General features: G+C 41.8%; 1 protein-coding gene across 4 annotated transcripts in view; it reads right to left on the reverse strand.

The window, feature by feature from the left end:
• STXBP4 (syntaxin binding protein 4) overlaps positions 1-27,779 on the reverse strand; it is a 145,281-nt gene that overhangs the window by 15,227 nt on the left and 102,275 nt on the right. For all 4 annotated transcript variants that reach the window (XM_074972241.1, XM_074972242.1, XM_074972243.1 and 1 more), the window contains one exon: positions 17,235-17,292. In XM_074972241.1, the coding sequence (XP_074828342.1) occupies positions 17,235-17,292 (58 nt within the window). The remainder of the gene's footprint in view (positions 1-17,234; positions 17,293-27,779) is intronic.

Below are 27,779 nucleotides of genomic sequence, written 5' to 3' on the forward strand. Positions count from 1 at the left end.
TTGTGTCAGTTCTATTGCCCTGGAAGACCATGCAGAATATGGCACATATAGAGTACTTCACAAACTCAACATACAGGCTGCAGCCAGTGTCTAGTTAATGGTAGGGTATAAATAATGCAGCCCACGCCCACTTTTATGTATCTATGATCACATTTTCTGAGATCAAAACTATCCCTTGGCTTTTAGGAGACAGCACTTTTACCCCTCTGCTCTTCTCATTTTGACTTAACCTGTCTTTGTCTTTTCAGTGAAATCAGCTCTGACTGATTATGGTGAAACAGGAGCGTGGCCATCAACTCTTGTGGCCCTCGTACACCGCTGACCCAGTCAAGATTTCTGACTCAAAAACCAGCCTATATGCTTTTGTAGCCTCTTTTAAAATGTCAGTATTTGGAAGCCAGCTGTTAAATATTATACAGAGATTCTCAGTTAATCGAGTGAAGCGGAAAACATGCTGTTGCCATCTTATGCTGATGCTAGCATTGGTCAGGTCTGCAAAGAGGAAATTGTTCTCAACCATAGCTAAAGTTGTTCAGCTTTGTAGGGGGATTAGATCAAAGTAGTAATTGGGTAAAACTGGGTAATTATAGTAAATCAATCTTGAGAACAGCGGGTGAAGACCATTTTCAGAAATCAGACACCACAAGCAGTGTGTGAAGTAACGTTTTTTGTATTTATCAAAACCAGATGATCTGAATTTAAAATAAACATTTTTAAAAAATAACTTCTGTTTAGTTTTTAGTTGGCTTGACTCTCTCCCAGAATTACATTTTATAAGAAACACCTGTAGGTAAGGCATAGCATAGGAGATGGAGATTAAGGGCCTGAGGTACTGAGCAGCTTCTGGAAGATGGTTAGTGCCCTTAGGGCCCATTGGCTTCAGTGAGACTGAGGGCACCGATCATCTCCCTGGCTCAGGTCCTAATGTGACACACAAAACCCTCAATCATGCTGTGTTTCTCTGAAGGGGCTTAGTAGTTAAATAATATAAAATGAAAGCCCAAGAAAAGAGTCCAATTTATTCCTTGATTAAACCCATTAAACAGCAGCATATTAAAAGTCTGTGGGCAGATTCATAAGAGTCAGCCATCACTGAGAAGATAATTTATTTGTCCAAATAGTGGTACTACTAGTGGTATTAATAAGAAGGTGCAGCAACACACAAATGGCCCGGTCTGGAAACAAAACAATAATCATAGTAGGATCCAGTGCTGTGTAAACTGCTCCAGTGCTGAGTAAACACTTGGAATTGGTGACGGGGTACATGATCATTCACTTACAATTCAAATCTCCCTGAGTCAGTAGTGATTGAGTGTTACCACCATGAGAGGGTAATTCAGTAGCCTATGTGCAAGGGGTCAGAGGTTCCCAGTGGATAGGTGTCTACATCACAAAAAACCAACTCCCTGTGCAGTAACTTCTTGACAGTCTCAGCAGATGCCAAGGAGTGTAAGGATTAGTGGCCTCTTCCACAAAGTGGCAAACCCTGCTCCAAGAATGGAAGAATTAACAGGATTTTGAACTCACCAAGTTTCCAGTCCCTACATGGAAACGACCCCGTAGTGGAGAGTTTGGCCCTCAGTCACACCTGTGTAAAGCTGGAGTAACTCTACTGCAGTAAACAGAGATCAGAACTGGTTCCAGTCACTTTGGTGGGATTTATGAGCGTACAAGTGAGAGAGAATTTAGCTCTAGGGTTCTCCTCACAGGGAGGAAATGTAAACTGGTACATGACCTGCTATGCCAGAACCTGATTGGGAAGTACAGTATCTGCAGAGGACAAAAGAATGTTTCTCTATTCTGGTGCGTGATAATGGTGGGGGGGGGAGGGGGGAAATTCCCTGCCCCACCCCCCGCAAAAAAGCCCCAACCCAGCCAGAAGCTGCTTAAAGTTTTAACATTCTTGTATTACAAACTCATGTTATCATACAAGCCAGTGCCAAGTCCCCTAGTTTTACCTCTGAGGTTATTTCCCTTACAACAATACAAAATGAATTCACTGAAAATCAAAATAGATGAATTCACTATAACCACATATGCTGGGAGTTGAACTACTTTAAAAACTTTGATATATTTTTCATTTTTCAAATAATTCCATTCTGCCTATCCGGACTTCTTCATGTAGTTTCCATTGGTAAAAGTATTCTTCATAGCCCATGCTCAACTGTTGTTGTGTGTTGTTAATCAGAAGCCCCACCTCACCCTAGAGGGGTCTCTGTGCCATTGGTAGATGCAAGTGATCTCTGGACGTGATTTTCAGAAATGACAAGTGATTCTGGGTGCCTCCATTTTTAACTGGCCAACATGAGACACCTCTGAGGGGCCTGAGTTTCAGAGAGCTGGTGCTTAGCACTTTCAGAAAATCAGACCCATTGAAGATGTCTCAAATTGGGTACAAAAAAATTAGAACTCAAAATTATGGGTCACTTTTGAAAATCTTGGTCTCACTGTAAGTTTGCTAAGCACTTTGAAACCCTTTGGATTAAAGGCTTTATAACAACAATACTTAGCACACACAATCTTCTACCAACCTTACCTGACAAACTCTTACAATACAGGTTTCAGAGTAGCAGCCGTGTTAGTCTGTATTCACAAAAGGAAAAGGAGTACTTGTGGCACCTTAGAGACTAACAAATTTATTTGAGCATAAACTTTCGTGAGAACATAAACTTCTGTGAGCTACAGCTCACTTCATGAAGTGAGCTGTAGCTCACGAAAGCTTATGCTCAAATAAATTTTAGTCTTTAAGGTGCCACAAGTATTCCTTTTCTTCTTACAATACAATATTTGTATTTTACAGATGGAAAAATTGAGGATGAGATGTTAAAGCAAATACTTTCAAAAGTGGCCTCTAATTTTGAGTGCCAAATTTATGACAAAGACATGATTTTCAGAGGTGCTGAGCACGAGCAACTCCAACTAGGCTCAGTACTCAGCACCTACGAAAATCAGCCCTATTGGTAGATGTTAAATTCAGCACTCAAAAACTGAGGGCAGTTCTGAAAATTATGGTGTAAATGCCTTGCCCTAGGTTATACAGGGAGATAGGATCAGAGCTGGCATGACAATTCAGGAGATACTGGATTGCAAATGCCAAACTCAATCCAGCAGATCGTGCTGTCTCTCATTATACCATTGGGAACTCACTTAAACAGGAGCCTTGATGTTGAGTGTAGAAGTCTACTCCTAATGAGAACTACAGCGGATTTACTAAGATTTGAACTAGAAAGAAGATTTCACAGACATGTAAATACTGTGGCTATTATCAAAATAACCTGCAGATTATAAAATACAAGATGCTGGTCCTTTCTGCCACCCACCGTGTGCAGTAGTACTGCAAAGGTGCAGCTGTGTTTAGCAGCCTCTGAATCCACAAAGGGACGGAGCAGGACCTGGGTCTAAGGAACTAAGAAGAGTTCCAACTTTGTAATGCAGTGCAAATGTTTGGGGGTAGGCTTGGTCACAGAAAGGCTTATCAGCCTATAGCTTTACAGTTTCTATTTAGCATTCAGTAGGTAAATGCAAGTGAAATTTGTTTTCCTTTTAAGATGATACATTTAGCCCTACTGTTGTAAATATTTACATTTACGCTATAGAGGTTGTCCAGCTATGATCAGTGCTTTGTTATTCTTAAATTCAGTCATTAAATCATAAATAGATTTCTGTAAATATCCAGCTTTCAGTAAAATTAATTGTGGTTCTTCCTCCCCCCAGACACAAACATACTAGACATTTATGATCTATTTGATGTCACCCATTACTTATAAGACTCTAAAGGGTGTGACAAGGCATGCTTTCAAGGTGGCTGCTTGATTTAGTAGCTTGATTACAAAACCCACTATACCATTTTTTCTGTGCTTTAATGGTCTGTCTGTTTTTCTGAGTATTGTCTCAGACTACTTGGTTACCTACCACAGACCACCACCTGTTCTCAGCTACACTGGTGGATATTCCAGGTAACTCCCTTGCCTTCCATGAAGTCTCTCAGTATTTACGATGGCGTAAAAGGCAGAAGGATTTGGCCCTTGGGCATATACTCATCTGTCTCTTTGGTTTCCTACAGATACAATGAATGGTCAAAGACAATGTGACAGCCATCTGTTCCCACCACCTCCTCCTCATTGCATGACAGAGAGGGATTTTTAAAAGGATGTCTCAGTTCACAAGATATTAGTTCTTTCAAATGTCAAAAAGCAGGCTGGTCCCGAGTCATAGATTAGAGGGCCAGCAGGAACCATTGTGATAACCTTATCTGACCTCCTGCATAACACAGGCTATAGGAATTCCCTAAATTAAATTCCTTTTTGAACTAGAGCCTCTCTTTTAGATAAATATCTGTGTCTTTTGGTTTTTAAATGGTTTCAGCAATTTTTACTGCTCTTAAGGTGTCAGAAGTACTAGGAAGTCTTTAAAATATCTTAGTGTTTTGTCTGCTCCTGCATGTATTTGCTACGGAACCACTGATAGATGGAACAGAATAGGTTTACAGAGCAAGGGGGTGGACAAAAAGAGACTAACACATCTCAATGTATACACAAAACCTTTTGCCTGTACATCAGCAATAGGAAATATTCTTCCCTGGCAGCACTCTAGGGCAGTTAAGCACACAAGGAAAGCTTCTGGCTCTTGGGTGAATTATGGAAAAAAAAACATTTGAAGTACTATCCCTTCCTTTGCCATAAAACAGAAAAATAAACACTGGTCTCTTGGCATTCCAAAGGATTGAAATATTTGGGAATTCACATCTTGTTCTCCAGGAAAGACATATTTAAAGTACAAGTTGTGCTTTCACGGTCTAAGACAGACTATAGAGTATGTCAAAGCATAGGAACTTGTTTTTGTTCAGCAGCAAGAAAATGGTGTTTATAGGGGGCAAAATCCCCAGCTGCTCCTTACCAATTTTACACATATGCAAGAAGTGGGTGGCAGTGGGAGGAAGAATAGCAAGGTCAGACCTAATTTTAGGTGCTAGTCCCATGATGCAGAGCTGCCATATGTTAAAGGTGAAACATAGTAGGAAGACAGAGGAGATTAACTGGAGTAGGTTGCTCTGGGAGAAAATTAATGTTCTTTTCTATGTCGTTCTTCCACTATGATTCTTCCCAAGCAACAGCAACTAATGGGATATTACATGGCATCAAAATACAGCCTGCCAATGAAAGCATGTATTGTCTCACAGGTTACTGACAGAATGCTATGACTCTCCCCTGAAGTCTTTTACTGCCAGATCATATGACCGCGTCAAATTCTGCCCTGATTTACATTCGTTACAACCCCCAATTAGGTCAATGGGGATTGCATCTGAAGAAAATCTGGGCAGAATTTGTCCCATGTGTCTAACTATCAAGAGTGGTTCAAAGTGAACTTGCTCTTATCAAGATGAAATGGTATTTCCATATGAATGTCTCCCAACTGATCACTATATACACATTTCTGAATGCATGTGATGGCACCCATGAGATCACCTGAACTGCACCCAAGGCCCTGGGTTTTAGAGAGGAACTTCCCATGGGGGATTATAAATCCTTTTGGAATCTGAGTAATTGGATTTCTCATGCTCATAACTGGATTGATGCCGAATCACATCCTGCACAGGATTTTTTATTCCCCTCAAAAGCGGCGAATGTGTCAGATAGGCTGAACTGCTGGGGAACAAGATTAAGTCACCTGGGGTATGAACTGCAGCGAGGACTGTGACAGAAGCTACTGCTTCTCACCAAATAGCATTAATTGCTGCACTACTTTTTGATTGTAGCTCACAGATGCAGTTGGATGCCACCTCCTCTCTGCAGGTGATCAATTCATCATACACCGTAAACGGCAGATGACAGGGGCAGTTTTAAAAAGCCCAAACCATCTTCTCCTAAGTACCAGACGACCTGAACATATGCCATGAATTCAGAAAAAAAAAAAAAGAAGGTATTTAGAGCCGTTTCATGTATGTGCCAACCAGGTAGGAAACTTCTTATGGGATTGTTTTTAAAAATGCCTGTGTTTACGTACCTTAGAGATCTCAGAACCTTTATCCGTTGGGAAGTAATGGCCATTCCCTTCTCCTTCCACAGCACTGAGAGGAGAAATATGGACCTAATCTCACAGAAGGGATTTCAATACCCAGTTCTGTATTCTGTTATGTAGGAAACTCCCAAATGCTCCTGAAGTGCTCTTGGCTGCTAAGACACATGGGCTCAATCATCAACTAAGCATCATCTAGAGTAAGTTGGTAAAACTTTTCAGAAAGCACTGGACCAAATTCACGGATGTAGGTTACACCACTGCTTACATATCAGGTTAAATTGGTCAGAAAATGAGTGTAAGTGGCAAAACAGTGCAATTTGTACCAGTGGCTATGAAAAATGAGTGCCGCTTACATGACTTGTTGGTTGTAGCAGGAAGGTGAGAGAGAAAATTAAACTTTCCCTTCACATTACTTGAAGTTGCATCATATTACTTCAGACCCTCTTGGGACCTAGTTCAGCCCTCACTGACATCAGCTGGAGGCATACCCATGTATGTCAGGGACCATATCTGATCCCCACTCACCACTCCATTCGTATGATTTGTATTCATTTGAGACCCCTGAAAGTCAAGTCAGTGCAAATTATACTCACTTTTTCCACCAGCATACTAGTGTGTAACCCACAGCACTGTTTACATCACTTCTCAACTTTTTCCCGGCAACCACGTGGCCTTACTGCCCACAATAGCTTTAGCTGCAATCATGAGACACTACTGCAGTTCGAAAGGTAATTTCTCCATGCTTGCTAGTGCTTGACCATTGGGATGCTTAACAATGTGGCTGATCAAAAACGAATAAATGAGGCACTAAAATGCCCTAATGGAGGAGATTAAAAAAATTCTCAAACATTTTATTCACGTTCCAGCTTTAACTCTCAATGACAGGTATACAAAAACGTTTCACCCATAAAGAATGCATCCATGTAAATGTTTTATTCATGTCAGTTATTCATATAAGTGGGATTCACTGTAGTATGTAACACAAGCCAGATGGTTTACTTCTTTTAAACTTTGACTTCTCATGCACTTCATACTGTTTCACCCCCCTTCAAAGATATTAATAGAAATTTCACAGCAAACTACCTCAATCTTATGTGATTTCAGCTTCCGTCCTGGAGTGTGTTTATTGCATGAGATTTACAAGAGATAGAATTAACAGCCCCAATTACCTGATAGCCCAATAAAGTACCTTGCATGTGAAGCGGCTTATTAATTAAAAAAAGAATTCTCTTTAGCAAACTGTAAAATCTTAATTAATTCAAACATAGTCATTGCAGTTTCTGTTCACTCTGAAGCTTAACCACATGTTAAGAAGATGACGGAATTCAAATTTAAGGTGAGTTTACATGTGGCAACATTTGGGGAATTACAACTGTCATGACAACCAAGACATGTTTCAATGCTGGGTTGTACCCACCGGAGAGGGACAGTGGTAAAATAGCTCTGAATACCTCAGGACTTTGGCTGTTCTAAATACCAAAGAGAAAGAAAGGATTGAAATTCACAGCCAAACAGTACAAGAGGGCTACAGAATTAGTGCTAGTGCTGTAAATACCAAGCATAATCCCTATTTAAACATACAACAATTAGATTAAATCCTCCTGAACAGGATCAGCTGATTAGAAGCACCTCAGGGTATGTTCCTTCCAGAAAAGGATGCCTATTAACTTTATGTAAACTCTTCTGGAAATTTGTACCAAAATACCTCTGAACAACATAATGATCCACAGAGGCCTGCCTACCAACATTACAAAAAGAAGGATTCTAGGTGGACTCCTCCTGAAGGTCGAAACAGCAGACTGGACTTCTACATAGAGTGCTTCCGCCGACGTGCACGGGCTGAAATTGTGGAAAAGCAGCATCACTTGCCCCATAACCTCAGCCGTGCAGAACACAATGCCGTCCACAGCCTCAGAAACAACTCTGACATCATAATCAAAAAGGCTGACAAAGGAGGTGCTGTTGTCATCATGAATAGGTCGGAATATGAACAAGAGGCTGCTCGGCAGCTCTCCAACACCACTTTCTACAAGCCATTACCCTCTGATCCCACTGAGAGTTACCAAAAGCATCTACAGCATTTGCTCAAGAAACTTCCTGAAAAAGCACAAGATCAAATCCGCACAGACACACCTCTGGAACCCCGACCTGGGATATTCTATCTACTACCCAAGATCCATAAACCTGGAAATCCTGGGTGCCCCATCATCTCAGGCATTGGCACCCTGACAGCAGGATTGTCCGGCTATGTAGACTCACTCCTCAGGCCCTACGCTACCAGCACTCCCAGCTACCTTCGAGACACCACTGACTTTCTGAGGAAACTACAATCCATTGGTGATCTTCCTGATAACACCATCCTGGCCACTATGGATGTAGAAGCCCTCTACACCAACATTCCACGCAAAGATGGACTACAAGCCATCAAGAACACTATCCCCGATAATGTCACGGCTAACCTGGTGGCTGAACTTTGTGACTTTGTCCTTACCCATAACTATTTTACATTTGCGGACAATGTATACCTTCAGATCAGCGGCACTGCTATGGGTACCCGCATGGCCCCACAGTATGCCAACATTTTTATGGCTGATTTAGAACAACGCTTCCTCAGCTCTCGTCCCCTAACGCCCCTACTTTACTTGCGCTATATTGATGACATCTTCATCATCTGGACCCATGGAAAAGAAGCCCTTGAGGAATTCCACCATGATTTCAACAATTTCCATCCCACCATCAACCTCAGCCTGGCCCAGTCCACACAAGAGATCCACTTCCTGGACACTACAGTGCTAATAAACGATGGTCACATCAACACCACCCTATACCGGAAACCTACTGACCGCTATTCCTACCTACATGCCTCCAGCTTTCACCCTGACCACACCACACGATCCATCGTCTACAGCCAAGCTCTGCGATACAACCGCATTTGCTCCAACCCCTCAGACAGAGACAAACACCTACAAGATCTCTATCAAGCATTCTTACAACTACAATACCCACCTGCGGAAGTGAAGAAACAGATTGATAGAGCCAGAAGAGTTCCCAGAAGTCACCTACTACAGGACAGGCCTAACAAAGAAAATAACAGAACGCCACTAGCCGTCACCTTCAGCCCCCAACTAAAACCCCTCCAACACATTATTAAGGATCTACAACCTATCCTGAAGGATGACCCAACACTCTCACAAATCTTGGGAGAAAGGCCAGTCCTTTCCTACAGACAGCCCCCCAACCTGAAGCGAATACTCACCAACAACCACATACCACACAACAGAACCACTAACCCAGGAACCTATCCTTGCAACAAAGCCCGTTGCCAACTGTGCCCACATATCTATTCAGGGGACACCATCACAGGGCCTAACAACATCAGCCACACTATCAGAGGCTCGTTCACCTGCACATCCACCAATGTGATATATGCCATCATGTGCCAGCAATGCCCCTCTGCCATGTACATTGGTCAAACTGGACAGTCTCTACGTAAAAGAATAAATGGACACAAATCAGATGTTAAGAATTATAACATTCATAAACCAGTCGGAGAACACTTCAATCTCTCTGGTCACGCAATCACAGACATGAGGGTCGCTATCTTAAAGCAAAAAAACTTCAAATCCAGACTCCAGCGAGAAACTGCTGAATTGGAATTCATTTGCAAATTGGATACTATTAATTTGGGCTTGAATAGAGACTGGGAGTGGCTAAGTCATTATGCAAGGTAGCCTATCTCCCCTTGTTTTTTTCCTACAAACCCCCCCCCCAAGACGTTCTGGTTAAACTTGGATTATTGCTGTGCACATTGTAAGATGAGCTATTGCCAGCAGGAGAGTGAGTTTGTGTGTGTGGTTTTTGGAGGGGGGTGTGTGTGGGGGGGTGAGAAAACCTGGATTAGTGCTGGAAATGACCCACCTTGATTATCATGCGCATTATAAAGAGAGGTTTCAAAGAGGGATGGGCTATTACCAGCAGGAGAGTGAGTTTGTATGTATGTGTGTGTGTGGGGGGGGGAAGGGTGAGAAAACCTGGATTTGTGCTGGAAATGGCCCTACTTGATAATCACTTTAGATAAGCTGTTACCAGCAGGAGAGTGGGGTGGGAGGAAGTTTTGTTTCATGGTCTCTGTGTGTATATAATGTCTTCTGCAGTTTCCACGATATGCTATGCATCCGATGAAGTGAGCTGTAGCTCACGAAAGCTCATGCTCAAATAAACTGGTTAGTCTCTAAGGTGCCACAAGTACTCCTTTTCACGAATACAGACTAACACGGCTGTTACTCTGAAACATACCACACTTAGTTAGAGATAGGGGACTTCTGTGGCACTTGCTTCTTTCTGTGAATAGTTAACTTTCGATTGACTTTACACAAAGGGCTTCACCTTTCTCTTATAAGGCTGTCCTACAAAGAGCCAGTTTTGGACAGGCTTGCACTCTGTGCAAACTCCTTGGAGGCAAAGGTGTAAGCAAAGTCTGAATTTGTCCACAAGAAACAAAATACAGTTACATCTGGAGCAAGAAACTTTGCACCACTTTAATCCCAGGGGTGGGGGGGGGGGCTCTAGAGAGTGAGAGGTTTCAGACAGTGGTCATGCAGGGGAACTTTGCACTCTTTCCCTTTGCATATCAAGGAGGGTGTCTCTATGCTAATCTTGCAAAGGCTGATGTGGACAATGGAGTCTGGGATATGCCACAGGGGTTTGTGATGACAGAGATCCAGAGGCCCTAGCATCCTGGCTAAGGACTGTACTAAGAAACAGCTGCTATTGTTGCATTTCTAGATAAAGACTGGAAGTGTGAAAACCTCATGAGAAACCCTGTTCTTGTGAGATTTCCAGCCCAAATTTGCGGACTCAACAGGTGAGGATGGTATGGAAAGCAGCTGAACATCTGAGGCTCTCTCTCTGCTGAACTCCTGCCACGGGAGGTTCATCCTCTACTGATCTGCACTTTATTGCCACATCAGCAAAAGTTTAGCTTCAAAGTGCAGCTCTCAATAGAATCCTCTCAAGCATATTCAGCAGATCCAACATTTCATTGAGGCAGCAGAAAGCTGCATTTGTGACTTTCTATTGGTCACAGAACCCAAATGAAATGAAATTAGATGAACAGTCAAATGTGACATTTCTTCTACTGTGTGAGACCAGTTATTTTGTTGCTATTATAGATATTTAAGCAACTATGGATTATGCCAACTGCTACAACTGTAGTCATTTCTTGAGGCCCTGGTTCGGCTTTCAGTCACACTGGTATAAATGCATGGTAACAACACTGTAGTAAGTGGAGCAGGGACCTCAGATTTACACAGAACAGAACCTAGCTTATTGCAAGGCAAAAAGCACTTCAGCCTGACCGACTGATCAAACCAACCAACTCTTTTATAGGCCAAAAGTGGCAATACCCTATTTTCAATGTTTCACGTAAAATGCAATTTACGTACAGCTCCACAAAATGAGTCTTACTTTATCGGTTTTATTTGCTGAAGCTGCAGAGTATGTAAAATTGTATTGGAAAACACTACTTGTTTGTATTTCCTAAGTTCCTTCTTCAAAACATTCCTTGGTATACATCGCCTGCAGTAACCTACATCAGTCTGAAAATAATCAGCATATTAAACACAATGGCTCAAGCAGAACTTGAGTGCTGCAGCATATATGGGATGTTCTGAATCACTGTGAGAATACTGTGTCAGCTCTAATATATCTAGCTGCAGGCACCAGTGTTGAGTTAAAGACATTGTAGTAGTAAGTAAAAAATGTTCCTGTTTTTGCTGGCTGGCACCGAAACTTAAATACACTACTTTACATACAACTTCCACAATGGTTCAGGGGAAAATCAATTTCACCCCACTGCAGAGGCCTCACTCACCGCCCTCGTCATCTCTTATGTGCCTTTGTGGAAGTCCTCTCCACAAGCAAAATAATGTGTGCCTACGCACGCATAGGTATTGAACAATTTGCCAGATTAGGCAGCTAGCAGAAGCAGCACATGATTAAGATTCACCGGTTATTAACTTAACAACGTACTGAATGGGCATCAACCACTCTTTTAGCTGACTGTTCTCCTAACTGGTAAGAGGCAAGATAAGGTTGCTGTGTGAATGAGCCCTTAATATTAACACAGCTGTGTTTCACCACCTGATGGAAGAATAATATGATAGCTTAAATCACTTCCTGACAAAGTCTGACACACACATATACACACACACACACACTGTTTTTCCTGGATTTTTCCAGTAGGATGAGCGAACTGAGCTAAAACAATCTTGCTCTCACTCACTGAGAAATCAAGTGGAAAGGCGTCTACTGACCTTTCCAATCACAAGGAGGCATCTCAGCTGATTAGATCAGGAAGGCAAGGAAAATACAACACAACTTGCCCTCATATGCCCTTTTCTAGATAACATGGTTCATACTGGAACTGCACCAGTGAACAGCAGCCTCGACAGGCTTAGGTAGAACAACAAATTTATATCCAGCTTCAATGACAAGTTTACAGATATGAACAAAATGCAATGGATAGGGAATTGCAAGTCTAAATCCAACTAAAGCTGGCTTCGACTGTGTTTGAGATTTGATTCCAGTGTGTCCACATTACTGGTTCAAAAGCGTCGATCTAAATTGTGCAACTCTAACTCAGATTGGGGAACATTTATTCATACTAGTTGTCAGTGGGTGTGGAGAATGAGTATGTGGTAATTACCATGAATAAAGGTTGCACAGGTGGGGTCACTATGCACATCAGATTCTGCACCGTAAATATATGGATTCTCTCCCAGTATGATGAATATAGTAAGAATACTGGTCTTGATCCTGCCAGGTACTAAGCACTCTGGCCCTGACTCAGCACAGCGCTTAAGTATGTACTTAACTTTAGGCACATGAATAAGTCCATTATACAATGGGCCTACTCATGGGCTTAACATTAACCACATGCTTAAGTGCTCTGCTGGATCAGGACCAGAGTACTTAGCACTTTGCAGATATACAGTATCTTCTCATTTGGGTCAGGATTAAGAGTAATTTGCCTGTTCTATAAAATAACAGGTACAGAACTGAAATGTGGATGAATTGGAATGATTTAAATGAAAGATATATGTCTAGCTACTCTCAGGACATCAAGCAGCTTTATGGTAATTTCACTGCCTATTTGAAGTCTCTCAGAAGTGACAATTCAATTTTCAAGACCTCTCAAGTATAAAAGATGGTGAACTGGATCCTGGCCTGTGATAAGGCTCCTTTGTGCCACTGCAGCAACACACAGGAGCCTGAGAGCCAACTTAACTGATTACATGGAGACTCTTCTAGGCAAGGGAATTTGGAGGCACTATATCTTGCTCTGATACCTAGGAACCTTCACTCACCCTAAGGTTTCTTTACCTTAAACCCAAATTACATGCATCAGCATCTCACTTCGTGCAGGTAGCGAACAGATAAAACTGAGTTTTTACTTTTGTGGGCCAATGTTGCTCCCATTAAAATCAATGAAACTCTGGCTATTAAATTCAACAGAAGCAGGATCAGACCTTAATTCAGGTAGGTCAACAATAAAATATTCATAGACACAAGCAGCATATTACATGTTGCTCTCCACAGGGCATATCTAACATGTGACTGTTCCCTGCTGTTTGACTTTACAGCATTTTAGAGAATAATGAAAATAAAGTTGTAAGGGATACCTGATATTAACTAAATAGATAGGTACTAGAGATGGGCCTGAGGGTGCAAAGTTTGCACATAAAATTGGATCTGAGGTCTTAAAAAGTGCAGGGGTATTTGGATGCTCGGTTCTGATTCAGACTTGGCATAACAACATTAACTCAACTGTTTCATAATAATGCTAACTTTGCTTGCTAGTGTCTTCCACTCTGAAAACATAAATCAAACTCACAAACCCCTGCTGGCAGGCAGGTAGGTATTAAATAATCAGCCTTAACATGATCTTTCACAGCAAAAAGGAGACCTTTATATATTAGGGTACAAACAACAAGATAGAGGGGTCCTGATCCAAAGCCCACTTTAACATCCGTGGAAATCTTTCCATTAACATTGATGGGCTTTGGCTCAGGTTCATATGGTTTATAATCATGTTGGTATCCTAGATCTAGAAGGTATTTTGTGATTCTTTATCTGTGCAATGCAACTGTATATGTATCATATTGGATGCTTTTGCCTTAAGTTTAAAGACATTATCACCTTTCCTTCACTTGTTGAAAATACTGCACTTGCACTACTGTTTTCTTTTAATCTTTCTGAAAAAAAATCATTAAGGAAATCCTTTAATTAAGAAAATCTCAAGAGCAAATGACAAGAAGAGCTTGATCTTAGTGCTTTGCATTTTCTCGTCCACCCCCCCGCCCCGCCGAGGGGGACTACTTTTAAAGCTTTGTAGAGCTTGTCTTGTAATTTATACAGTGCTTTATTGTAACATCTCAATGTCACCTCTCCTCTAATCTTGGGAGGGTTGTCTGAAAATTCATTCAACTGCAGGTGGCAATTTGGCCATACAGATTTTTTCCTTATTCTTATTTTTGGTGTCATAATAAGTTTGTTTGCTATTATAACATTTACACTATACTGCACAAGCTGAAGTGATGATGCATTATTGACTAACATAATTAATAGATTTAACTAACCAGTAATCACCCGGAACACATTTTTTTCAATCTCCTCTCATCTTTGGTAACACTAATACGATGGAGAGGACAAGACCCTTGGCCTTTGAGACAATGGTTACACTATATATTAGGGGTGGGCAAACTATGGCCGCATCCGGCCCGCCAGCCGCATCCGCATCCGGCCCGCCAGCCGTTTTAATCTGGCTCTCAAGCTCCCACTGGGGAGTGGGTCTGGGGCTTGCTCTGCTCCGGCGCTCCAGCCGGGGAGCAGGGTCAGGGGCCGCTCCACACGGTTCCCAGAAGCAGCGGCATGGTCCTCCTCCGGCTCCTAGGCGTAGGGGCAGCCAGGGGGCTCTGCTCTGCCCGCTGCCCCAAGCACCGCCCCCGCCGGTCCCATTGGCCAGGAACCGCAGCCAATGGGAGCTGCAGGGGCCGTGCCTGTGGATGGGGCAGCGTGCGGAGCCTCCTGGCTGTGCCTCCACGTAAGAGCTGGAGCAGGGACACGTCACTGCTTCTGGGAGCCGCTTGAGGTAAGCGCTGCCCAGAGCCTGCACCCCTGAGTCTCTCCCCACACCCCAACCCTCTGCCCCAGCCCTGATCCCCCTCCCACCCTCCAAACCCCTCAGTCCCAACCCAGAGCACCTTCCTACACCCCAAAGTCACCATCCTCCGCCCCACCCCAGAGCCTGCACCCCCATCCGAGCCCTCACCCCCTCCCCACATCCCAACCCCAATTCTGTGAGCGTTCATGACCTCCCATACAATTTCTCTTCCCAGATGTGGCCCTTGAGCCAAAAAGTTTGCCCATCCCTGCTATATACAGAGCAGAACGTCATATATGTATTTTTCTTTAAAAAAACACCAGAAATTGTATCAGATTATTTCTTTTTCTTAGGCCTAAAATACTCCAGGTGCATACAGACAGCAGTTTTTAGTATGGCTAAAATATTTGCATTGACAAGCACTGAAATGCATAAAGAATATGACAAAATATGTTGGTAACTGGCCCAATTTCAAAGGCAATATTCACTGAGTAAGGGTAGGCTAACCTAAAGACAGTGAAAATTTGACTTGTCAGAACTCAGTGATTTTAAGTTAGTCAGCCTATGATTAACATCTTTAGTGTAAAGTAAAAACTTCTCTTTTAAATCAATGGCAGGAAACTTGGGAGTTTCTTGCTTACTTTACAATTATGATGAAATGCCTTCCACTCTGCTCCTTCAATCCATTACAATAGCAGAACAACTTAATTCCAGATACAAAGCTGCCTACAAAGTCCATTTTCAAAACAAGAACATCACTTTCTGACACACAAGGGATGCTTTTAGATGTAGTCTGAATGGACAGCTATAGAAGGTAATCACATGGTAAAGGATATTCTACTGGGACTAGTTACAAAGAGAAACTAACATGTTAGTCCTTTTCCTTGTGCCATTTTCTGGGTGAAAAGATTGCAGATGGAAGTTGACTGGGTTTAGTCAGTGTCTGTCAACATCTAGGCTCTTTAACACTTGTCTGGGTACAAAACAAAACTGATTAGTTTTGTACCAAGCTAGCCAGTACTCCTTCACAGCCAGTTCTTGACACAGAAGGTCACTGACACAGTGGGTCAAAGCCTTTACACGCAGAAGAGATTGCAGAAAGAAACTGATGAGCATCCTATTCATTTTCCTTTGCTTTCTGCATGTGCAAAGCATTCTGACTCTATAGAAATGGCGATGGGCGTCAATGTGCATAGATGACAGAGGACAAAATGATAAAGGAAGACAAAAGGAGCAAAAAGGGAGGAAAGAGGGAGAGGGAAAAAACGAACAGAAACACAAAAGAGGAAGCCATGAAAAGAGATGAAAAAAATGCATTACTGGGAGGTGCTCAGATACTATCTGCACAGAATAGAATAAAATGATGCACAGACACCAAGCTGTATCCGGAGTTGTCTATCTGGCTGCCCAGGAAAAACTGCAGATACTACAAAGGAATCTGGGGTTTTGCTTAAGTAATGCATGGGGCACAGGTGCCATATCCCAGATTCAACAAAGGTGTCAGTGCATCTAGAGAGCCCTAAGGTTTGTGTATTACTATGGGAAGAGCTCCTAGGATCGGAGCCAGAGCTACATCCCCCAAATCACTGAGTACTGTCTGATGTTTCTCCAGCACTGAGGCTCCCAACCAGCTTTAAAGTTGATTTTTTCATTTTAGCATTTGAATGTTCGGGCCTGTGAACTTTTTAGGGGATGGGATTTTCCCATCCCTATTGGCAACATTGAAAGGATCAAACACTGATCAAGACAATATGAGGTTGGGAGTTGGTCACCTGACTCCCAGTGAATTTCAGTAGGATTTGGGTACCTAATTCCCTTAGAATTCTTTGAAAAGCCCAGTCTCATTATATAAGTTTGTCCCTAAGAAAATCGATAAATGATGTCACTAACAAGCTGTATATAAAGAGAGATGAAGTTTCTTTTCATGTTACTGATTTAGTGTTCCTCCTAGAAAGTTTAGAGCTTTTTTACCCCCTCTGATTATTTGAATCTCTCCCCATCATCCTCCATATGTGATAGAAACCGCTTACATAGCTTTGGTGCCAGTACTCACTTGATAAAGTACTTGATTCCATCTGCTGTGTAAGCTTCTTCCCATCCATAAGGTAAGCCTAAGGTGAAACAAAGAAATAAAATTACTCTTAAAGCTCAGAAGACACCATGAAATTACAGTTTTGGTATGGTAATGATTAGAATACTATAGCCTTCAACCAGGGCATACAAATATTACTTTCAAAAACATGTTACTTTTTAATAATAAATAACAATAATACTTATGTCCAATTAAGCTTAATGTTTTTAAACTATGTCACAAAAGTATGACCTGTTAGCCAAAACCTTACTCATTATTAGTCTTATTTGCTAGTAAACTGACAGTCTGGTAGAATTTTAGGGTCTGATTCTTAACAGTCTTGAACTTTGTGTTATCAATACCTACACAAAGAAGGTGTAAAAACAACCACTCTGATTTGCTAGTGTTTTATACCTACTTTGCACAGGTGTAAATGAGTCCACCAGGCGTGAAGCTGAGCAGAATCAGGCTCTCTCTGGCCTTTACAACCCTGGGTGTAACTCCTTGGAAATTTACTCGCAAACCTTTCTGAGACACTAAGAGCTAGCTTCAGAGAAAATGTATAGATGTTTCCACGCTAAGCACAATTGACAAAGTGCTACATGGGGTTTTCAGATGTGTGACTTCTACTAAAGTCAATGGGATTCACGGACTTAATGCCATAGCACTTAACACAGTGAAAGAAAACTTCTGAAAAGATGGAGTTGTTTATATATAATAACTAAGCTACCTGCTCTTTTCTCCACAGGTAATTATTAGAAGCACGACTTTCTGAGACAGAACCTTGGCTATACACACCGGGTTTTATTTTGAATGTGACCCTGTGTGAAAGACTGTTGATGATGTGGTGGTACTGGGTGATATGTTTCAGGAAAGCCTTTCAACTTGAGTTTTACCTGTGCTATGCTACACTTATTTTGATCTTTGAAAATTCAGTGGAAAAAGGAAAAGTTAAGAAAAAAATGCCATAACAGTAGATTATGTGGATTAAAGCCAGGATCATGCTCTTAGCAGACGGTGAAAAATGCTGGAGAAAGCAGCAAAAGTCAGTATGCAACGGTGAGCCTGCGTTTGAGCAGTAGTTTGTTATAACCTAGATAAATCAAAGTGTAAGGACCTGAGAAACAACCCTTTGGAGACCAGAGGCATACAGACATGCATGTATATTGTTCTGTGTGTGCTTTGATTTGGAAGGCATCTGGAAATCTTAGTGAGCTTGGAGTTAAATTGTTTTGTTCAAGCCCCACTGTATCTCAAAAAGCAGCTCATCAGAACCATCTGTGAGCTTGCTGGATTGCACACAGCATACAGTCTCTGAGAAATTCTCCATACCAAGGCAGGCCCCAAGAGCACAGGCATTAGAAACCCTTCCCCTAACATATCCAGCTTCCTCTCTCCCATGAGCCCACCCAGGACAGCAACCCAACTGGATCTCTAGCTTTGCCATTCCTTCATTCCAAAGGCTTCCAGTGTTTCTGCTTAGCTATCTGGGATGGGAAGCCTCCCGACCTCTCCGGTTGGAGCTGATCCACTTTGTATAAATAAATTATTCTGTCGGGGGGTGGATGGAAAGAAAGACTCTACTGCCTGGTGTTTTGGGCACTCACCTGGGATACGGGAGATGCAGGTTCAAGTCCATGCTCTGAATCAGGCAGATCAGAGACTTGAACCTGGTCTCCCATACCCCAGGTGAGGGTGCACGTGCTCGCTCTTTTGCAGAAATGTCATGCTGGACTTGAGAAACTTTCCTGACAAAAACAATAAAAGTTTCCATTAAAAGTTCTGGTTTTGACAAATCACAATTTTCCTACCAAAAAATTGTCAACCAGCTCTAGCCTTTAGTTCTCAGAGAGGAACAGAGTTCTTTGCACCTGCAGAGGCACTGCTTTCAAAGGATGTACTGAGACTACAGGTGTAAACGATTCTTTGGACACATCGGAGGCCCAAATGCAACTAACAGAACACAACTGAAAAGCAGCAAGGTGTGCCACTGGCTGGGCAGAAACTACACAGCTGGTGAAGAGAAGTCCTGAGTTGGCATATGCTGAACAACCCCAGTGGCCTCAGTGCTATTTAGGAGAGCTTTAACTAAAGAAACGTCCTGAAGGACATTTTCCAACCAGCTCTAACTAGCAATATCTCTGAGATTTGGCATTGTATATGGCACTACCCATGTCCATTGTATCTACTATAAATCCTCACAATCCACACACTATCCTTGGAGAAAAACAAAACCAACCCCAGATAGGGCTACTGATGTATGACAGCCTCCAGCATCTGACTCCCACAAAGGGCGTGGGGGGGGGGGGAAGAGAAGGATGTATTAAGTTATTAATGTGTTGCCAGTGAATTTACCCTGGCATTCACCTATTGTGAGAGGGAGTAGATTCAGTCCTTCTGTGATCATCTGAATAGTATAAACTGGTTGACAATGATATATATTAATCTTCCAAATTTTCTTTGAGAATAGTTTATTACACATATTATAGCTTGAGAGGAGGAATAAGGATGAAATTCCAACCTCTCTATATAGTCCCTTAAAACTGTAGTTATACTATTGTTTTTATATGCAGAATCATTTTCTGAAATCAGAGTAAGTTTTTGAGAGACACAATCTTTCTCTGGGACTAGTGTGATCTAGACAAAAATCAGAAAAGATGGAGCCCTTGTGATACTAAGGGAAAAATCTTGGCCCCATTGAAATCAGTGAGTCCAGGATTTCATCCCACATGTACTTCTGCCTTCTGTGACCCTTCATCGTTCCTGCAAGCATGTCACCACATGCCTGCTCGAACATCAGACAAAAAATTTCTGCACAATAACTGATGAAACTTCAGTGATTGATTTACTTTCACACAGGTTTTAAAAGCCCTCTATGTCAACCTCTTCATTTGTCAGTGACAACCTCTCCACTGTCAGTGAAGTATCTGATTAGATACAAGCAGTTGCCTTCATGACAAGAATGTTCAGAATTCTTAGGATCACTGGTCAGCCAAGCATATGAAGCAAATTGAAGAGAAATTGAACTTCGCAAATTTGCAGAGCCTCTCCACCCACCTTACTGTCTTAATGCCATTTATAACCATGATATTTTTCATTGCAAAGTCCAAGAACTGGATTTGGTTGATACACTGGGGGTTTGGCCAAGCGGTTTCATTTCACTCTTGTAAATGAAAATTATAAGCAGGTGACTTATTCAAAATTTAAAAGAAACCACAAAGTTTTAACGAAGAAAATTCCTGACAAGGGAGCACTAGAGCATTAATTATTATTTATGACTGTATGTCTCTTGTAAAAGAAGCTTTTGAGACATTTGCTATTGCTATAGCAATTTATTTTAATTTGGCTTCCTGACTTCTACTGCATCAAGTTAAAGCTCCTCTTAATCCAGCAATGCTGGATTCATTTCCTATTTTTCACCTTTCAGCGCCTTAAACTCCTCTGAATCCTCTGTTGTTACTGCCCCCTTTATCCTTTTTCTCCACTCTTAGGGCTTTGTCTACTCTTAAAATGCTACAACAGCTCTGGTGCAGCTGCACTTCAGTGTAGACACTACCCATACTGACGGGAATAGTTCTCCAATCAGCGTAGGTAATCTACCTCCCTGAGATGTGGTAGCTAGGGTGATGGACGATTTCTTCTGTCGACCTGGTGCTGCCTACATGAGTACTTAGGTCGGCTTAACTACGCCACTCGGGATGTAGATTTTTCATACTCCCAAGGAATATAATTATGCCAACCCAATTTTCTAGTGTTGACTAGCCCTCAGTTTTGTGCTTCCTTTTCTCATTGCTCCATCATGTAGCAAGGAGCTCCCATGTCTTGTTAGTTGTTTTCTTTGCACCCATTGCCCCTGGATATAACTTTCACCTCCTTCAAACCCACTTGTTCCATGTAATCATTCATAAGTGTATCTACTTATCAGTGCTATCTCCATACCCTCTTGGGTCAGAACTGTTGCCCGCTTTATGTCTGTCCAGAAAATCGTTAAGTACTTCTACTTCCAATTGTAAATGGGAGTTGAAGGTGCTCGGTAACACTCAGGAGTGTGTTCTGCAACCTAGATGATCTGGCCTACATAGTATAAACTCACTGAGTCTTACAGTTCTTATGCATTTCCTATTTGCTTTGTAAAGTGCTATATTCATTTGTGGAATTGCATAAATAATACATCTTGGTTGTGGGTGGCAGCAAATTCCCTCTTTCAAAAAAAAAACAAACTATATACAGCAGTTCAAAGATGAATTTCTTTGCAGCAAACAAAATGCAGAACTGTGCTGATTGTTTGTTACATATATTTGAAGTTTCCAAATATAAGTACAGTAACATAATGGTACCTACAGTTGAAAAAGACCGATTTTATGATTTAGTGAACCCCTCTTTGTAGGAGAATCATTTCGATAGAGGACATATCAGAAACTAGACCAAGGAGAGATTTAAAATTTTTATTAAAGCTAATGTTAAAAAAATTATGTAAAACATAGGTTGAGAAAAGCTTGTCTGTACATCTGGGTATAATGCTTAGATTATCCACAAATACAGAGTTTGTTTTTAAAAGACATATAAGACATAGAGTACATAAAGAGCAATAACCCAAATTTAGGTGAATAAAATTAACAATACAGTTTAGATATTAGAATCCAAATATTCGGGTACATCACTCATGAAGAGTTGTACAGAGAGTTGGTTGTGGAAAGCAAAATAATCAATGAGTGGAGATTGTCCCTCAGTAATTGTAATTGAGGATTAGGAATGTTGTTCTGAGCTACATGGTCAAACACACCCTTGAAGTACGAGAACAGTCTCTCGGATGGGATTGCACAGTAAGATGAGAGCCCAACGAGGATCTCTCTCGTATCCTTAGGGCGGTTTGACCGGTAGAGCATCTGGATCCTAAAAGCTGCTGCTGGGTTGTAGCGGCGACTGATGTTCCTTCTCCTGGATTCTCTCCGGTGGTGGTGGCGGTGATGTCTCCACACAGGAGTTCTGTGAGCAGTCGGTGCGTTCTCCTGAGTTCCCTTCCTCCCAGATACGATTTCTGCAGACAGGTATTTAGTGCATCTGTCTACAAGGAGGTCAAAGTCATCGAAGAAGGCTGTCCTCGCCAACTCCTCTATCCAAGTGGCTTGCCATGGTGTGGTGGCCCTCACCGTGGACAGCTGCTCCTCTGGCTGCTCAAGCACCACAGGCTAAGGCTGGAAAATTGCTGTAGGATCACCCTGTTGCCTATTTTCCTCCCTGTGTTGAGTACTCCGTTTGGCCGGACCTTGAGGCGTGATCTCCGGAACGAAGGAAGTGTCTTCCCTTACAGATTTTAGGGAAGTACTTGTCCTTTTAGGAAGGACAATTTTGGAGGCAGCGGTACTAGCTGTTTTAGGGATGCGATCTTGCTTGGGAGTTTCCAGAGAGATGCTGGTCCTTCTGTGGGTGAGTTCTGTCGGGGGGGGGCTTTGATGTAGTATGAAACCTTCTGGGGACAAGATCCCATTGGGTGGTTTTGGAGGCCGTGCTGATCTGCCTAGGGGTGAGGTCCTAGCAGTCGATCCCCTAGTTCAGGGGCAGGAAACTGCGCCCTGAACCCCCACCCCCCAAGACGAGGAAATGCAGGACCCATCATAATCATGCCAGCAATTTGCCACACATGTCAAAGGATGGTTGAGAAATTATTTTGGTCCCTTTTTCTATTCATAGAAGTTGCAGTCATTTCCCTTCAAGCACATGTACAGTAATGTTTTAAACGCATATATTGGCTTTTAAAGAGGAGCTTAATGTGTTGGGCTGTTAATGGTCACAATTCAAAGTGACACAATGATACAGTCTCAAAAGCCCCTAGGGACATTATGATCGCATGAGTCTTGTGCCACATTTTTAGCAGAGTACATCAGACAATGTGCTTATCCATTTCACAAACACATTCTGACCTTTTCCTTCCATAGTCTCACCAAATAATTTGCCCATCCTTAATTAATTTTCCTTACAACTATTTAGCATTGCTTTCAGCTTCTCACAAAAGGTATGTCTACACTGCAATTAAAAACCTGGGGCTGGCTTTTGCCAGCTGACTTGGGCTCACAGGACTTGGCCTAAGGGCAGTTTAATGGTGTTGTAGACAGCAGGGCTAGGGCTGCAGCCGAGCTCTGGGACCCTCCCACCTTACAGGCCCCTACAGCCTGGGCTCCAGCCCGAACGTCTACATCACAATCAAACAGGCCCTTAGCCCAAGCCCTACAAGCCTAAGTCAGCTGCCATGGGCCAGCCGCGGGTGTCTAATTGCAGTATAGACATACCCAAGGTGATCATCATCTTCACTACTGGAGTAATAGATTCATTTCTTCATACACCCCAAATATTTATTGGTACTGATAACACCAAGGAAAAACAAGCAACCTAACCTGCATATCTCCTAAATGAAGCATATAACTACTTCCAGCAGCATTTAAGCTTTGTAAGCCACACTGACATGGAAGCCTGTCTATAGTTCATTTACCATCACAGCTAATCAAGCTCAAGGCTCTATCATTAAATCACCTGAATTGGAATTAATATTAAGCATCACGCTTAAGGAGTAATTCTGAAGCCAAGCTGCATACTTATTCAATCTCAAAGCAAACAAATTCTCTAAGCAACAAAAAAATCAGAAACGTCTGTCAGGTTTCAGAGTAGCAGCTGTGTTAGTCTGTATCCGCAAAAAGAAAAGGGGGACTTGTGGCACCTTAGAGACGAACAAATTTATTTGAGCATAAGCTTTTGTGAGCTACAGCTCACTTCATTGGATGCATGCAGTGGAAAACACAGTGGGGAGATTTTATATACACAGAGAACACGAAACAATGGGTGTTACCATACAGACTGTAACAAGAGTGATCAGGTAAGGTGAGCTATTACCAACAGGAGAGCGGGGGGCGAGGGAAATCTTTTGTAGTGATAATCAAGGTGGGCCATTTCCAGCAGTTGACAAGAACGTCTGAGGCACCGTGGGGGGGGGGGGGAGAGGGAATAAACATGGGGAAATAGTTTTACTTTGTGTAATGACACATCCACTCCCAGTCTTTATTCAAGCCCAAGTTAATTGTATCCAGTTTGCAAATTAATTCCAATTCAACAGTCCCTCACTGGAGTCTGTTTCTGAAGTTTTTTTATTGAAGAATTGCCACTTTTAGGTCTGTAATCGAGTGACCAAAGAGATTGAAGTGTTTTCCAACTGGTTTTTGAATGTTATAATTCTTGACATCTGATTTGTGTCCATTTATTCTTTTACGTAGAGACTGTTCAGTTTGGCCAATGTACATGACAGAGGGGCATTGCTGGCACATATCACATTGGTAGATGTGCAGATGAATGAGCCTCTGATAGTGTGGCTGATGTGATTAGGCCCTATGATGGTGTCCCCGAATAGATATGTGGACACAGTTGGCAACGGGCTTTGTTGCAAGGATAGGTTCCTGGGTTAGTGTTTTTGTTGTGTGGTGTGTGGTTGCTGGTGAGTATTTGTTTCAGGTTGGGGGGCTTTCTGTAAGCAAGGACTTGCCTGTCTCCCAAGATCTGTGAGAGTGATGAGTCGTCCTTCAGGATAGGTTGTAGATCCTTGATGATGCATTGGAGACGTTTTAGTTGGGGGCTGAAGGTGATGGCTAGTGGCGTTCTGTTATTTTCTTCGTTGGGCCTGTCCTGTAGTAGGTAACTTCTGGGTACTCTTCTGGCTCGGTCAATCTGTTTCTTCAATTCAGCAGGTGGGTATTGTAGTTGTAAGAATGCTTGATAGAGATCTTGTAGGTGTTTGTCTCTCCCCTCAGAGGTGCCACAAGACACACCTGTGTTTCTATCTTGTTTGACTATCATATTTTTCAGAAGTAAACACAAATAGTATGAGTTAGGACTGTGTTACCCTCTCTTTCTTTTCTGCTGGTTGACATTTCAAATAATGATTTTCCAAAATCATGAAGAGATTTGAAACATAGAATTAAATTCAACAGAATTGGGGTAATAGATTTGCTACGGTACATGGTACAATTTTTGTTCCTTTCTTGTCTTTTCATAAAAGAGGTTTTGAATGGAGCTCATCTCAACATCCACCAATGCATGTGATATATCCATGCATGCTATTATCAGCTGTTATACCTTCTCAACATGAAATATGCATCCAAAATTCATTTGTCAACAAGATTAAAATCTTTGGATCAGAATCTCAGTCCCTGCTCATTCTTCCTTTATGCCATTCTTGCAGGGAGGAAGAGCTGGGTATTCCATTTGATGGCTCTATGCAACCTGGTTCTGGACCCTGATAACTAATAAGTTATGCAGCCAGAGTGAAATGTGCTCTAGTGACTCAGGGCTGGCAGAACAGACCCCAAAGGGCCAAGTAGAGGTCAAGCATACCTGGGGAACTGGCCATTTATTTTTTGATGCTCTCAGCCATACATATTGTATTGTCTATTGATAATCCCTGAATGGACTGTAAAATGTAGGTAGAAAGAAGTAGCTTTCAGAAATGAATGTGTTTGTGTGCCACTCCATTCTTTAGGCTCTCTCAAGGGCTCGCCCCAGAAACTATGTATTTTCATCTTACGAATAATGCTCCGCTAAGAGGACATTCCATTCCTATCTTCCACATATCAAATTCCATTCTAAGGTCTGGATCTTCTCTTATGTTGTTGATTTAGTAAAACAGAGATGGAATCAGGAAAATAAAATCAACAGAAGCTTTTCTTAACTTACATTATGGCTGGCTTTTCTGATTGCTTTTCTCCCCACATATTTCGGATCCTAGAAACAGTGCTTCAGGCAAAATATTTTTTCCTTACTTCTAATGGTCAGGGCTCATGAACATGTCTCACATAGCTTCCCATTTCATTTTTCCCATTTCTAATTACAAGTGTTGTTAAGATCTAGAATAGGCTTCCAAAGTAGGTTGTGAAATCCCCAACACTGAAGGTTTTTAAGAATAGGTTGGACCTGTCAGGGATGCTCTAGGTTTACTTGGTCCTGCCTCCTTGTAGCCTGACATTTCTATGATTAATGAGAAGATATTAATTTGATCCAACTGTGTTAAAGAACAATCTCATTCACGTCCTATCAGCCAGTTAGACAACTATTGCACAGTTGATAAAGACTGGTATCAAAAAGATACAAAACCTATGAACTCTATGAAAAAAAACTTTTTTGGGGGGTGCGGGGTGAGGGGAGAGATCTGGATATGTCAGACCATCTGACAGTGATAAATTTTAGTCTTTTATTACCATTTGTAAATTATGAATGTTACATCTAACATTCTCCAATTCACCTTACTCTAATACTGGCCGGTGAATAGCTTGCTGAAGTTAAGTACTCAAAAACAGCAAATTTAAATATATTAATAGAAACTTCTCAACCAGCTGATTTATCGAGTGACATATTAATAATCTGAATAGTACATGTGGTTACTCTAGTCATCAGACATTACAGCAGCCCTTTGTTCTCCTAACTTACAAAATGAAGAAATCCACATTTAGAATGAACTCTTGACTACATTAGTCTGTGCACTAAAGTTCTTCAGTAGTTAGTGGGAGTTGCATGCATCTACCCAAGGACTGAATTTGGCCCTCTGAATCTCAAAGATTGGTAAAGACGTTGCCTCATAAAATACTGGTTTATTTTTAGAGAAATGTAGAACTTTCAGTGATAACTCTAATGTTCTGAAAAACACCCCTGGGAAAACTACTGGAAGAGAATATACAATTCTATTAATGATAAAATATTGATATGATAATTTCAGATAAAAGCTTGTCATACTGTAAGATCACAGACAATCTTCATTGCTCTGAACGGTTATTAAAATCAGAAGGGAAAAGTTCAGCTGAGATTCGTTTTTATTCAAGCAGCAGTTTAGTGGTGGAAGAAAGAAATAAACACACTACACTGAATATGAGCAATAAAACACCTTCTCTTGCTTAGCTGATGGCAATCAAATGTGTCTAACTAATTATACACAAATAGCTGAAGTCAACAGACCTTACCGAGTTACTTACAAATAATACTGCTATAAAACATTCTGACTGTATTTTAAGGGAAGAGCAGAATGCAAATTATCTACCATATTGTTTCTGTCGCCAGAGTTTCTGTCCTTCTGCGGTACAAGGCATAAGAGATTCAAGCATTTGTAAACAGGTTAATGAATATTAAACCCTATTAGCAATTAAAAATACCCCAACCCTTATGCCGTTGTAAATGTATGCTGATTACAACCATACACACTGAGACAGCTTCTGCTCTGTTACCCCAGAGAAAATCCAGAGTACTTCCATTAGCTCCAATTAGGTGCCAGTACCAGTGCAGCTATACCAACTGCTGGCCACTGACTGCTGAATTTGGGACTACCTCTGAGTGAAGATAAGCTCCATGTTAGTGACGGCAAATTCCTTGAGGTCCTGGGGTGAAGGGTGCCAGTGAAGTCCAAAGTATTATTAATTACTCTCATTTTTGGGAGTTGGGGCTGATCTTCACTACCGTGCTGCAGCAGCACCGATTGCAGTGCCTGTGGTGAAGATGTGC

The sequence above is a fragment of the Natator depressus genome, chromosome 14 (genome assembly GCF_965152275.1).
Source record: "Natator depressus isolate rNatDep1 chromosome 14, rNatDep2.hap1, whole genome shotgun sequence".
NCBI lineage: Eukaryota > Metazoa > Chordata > Testudines > Cheloniidae > Natator > Natator depressus.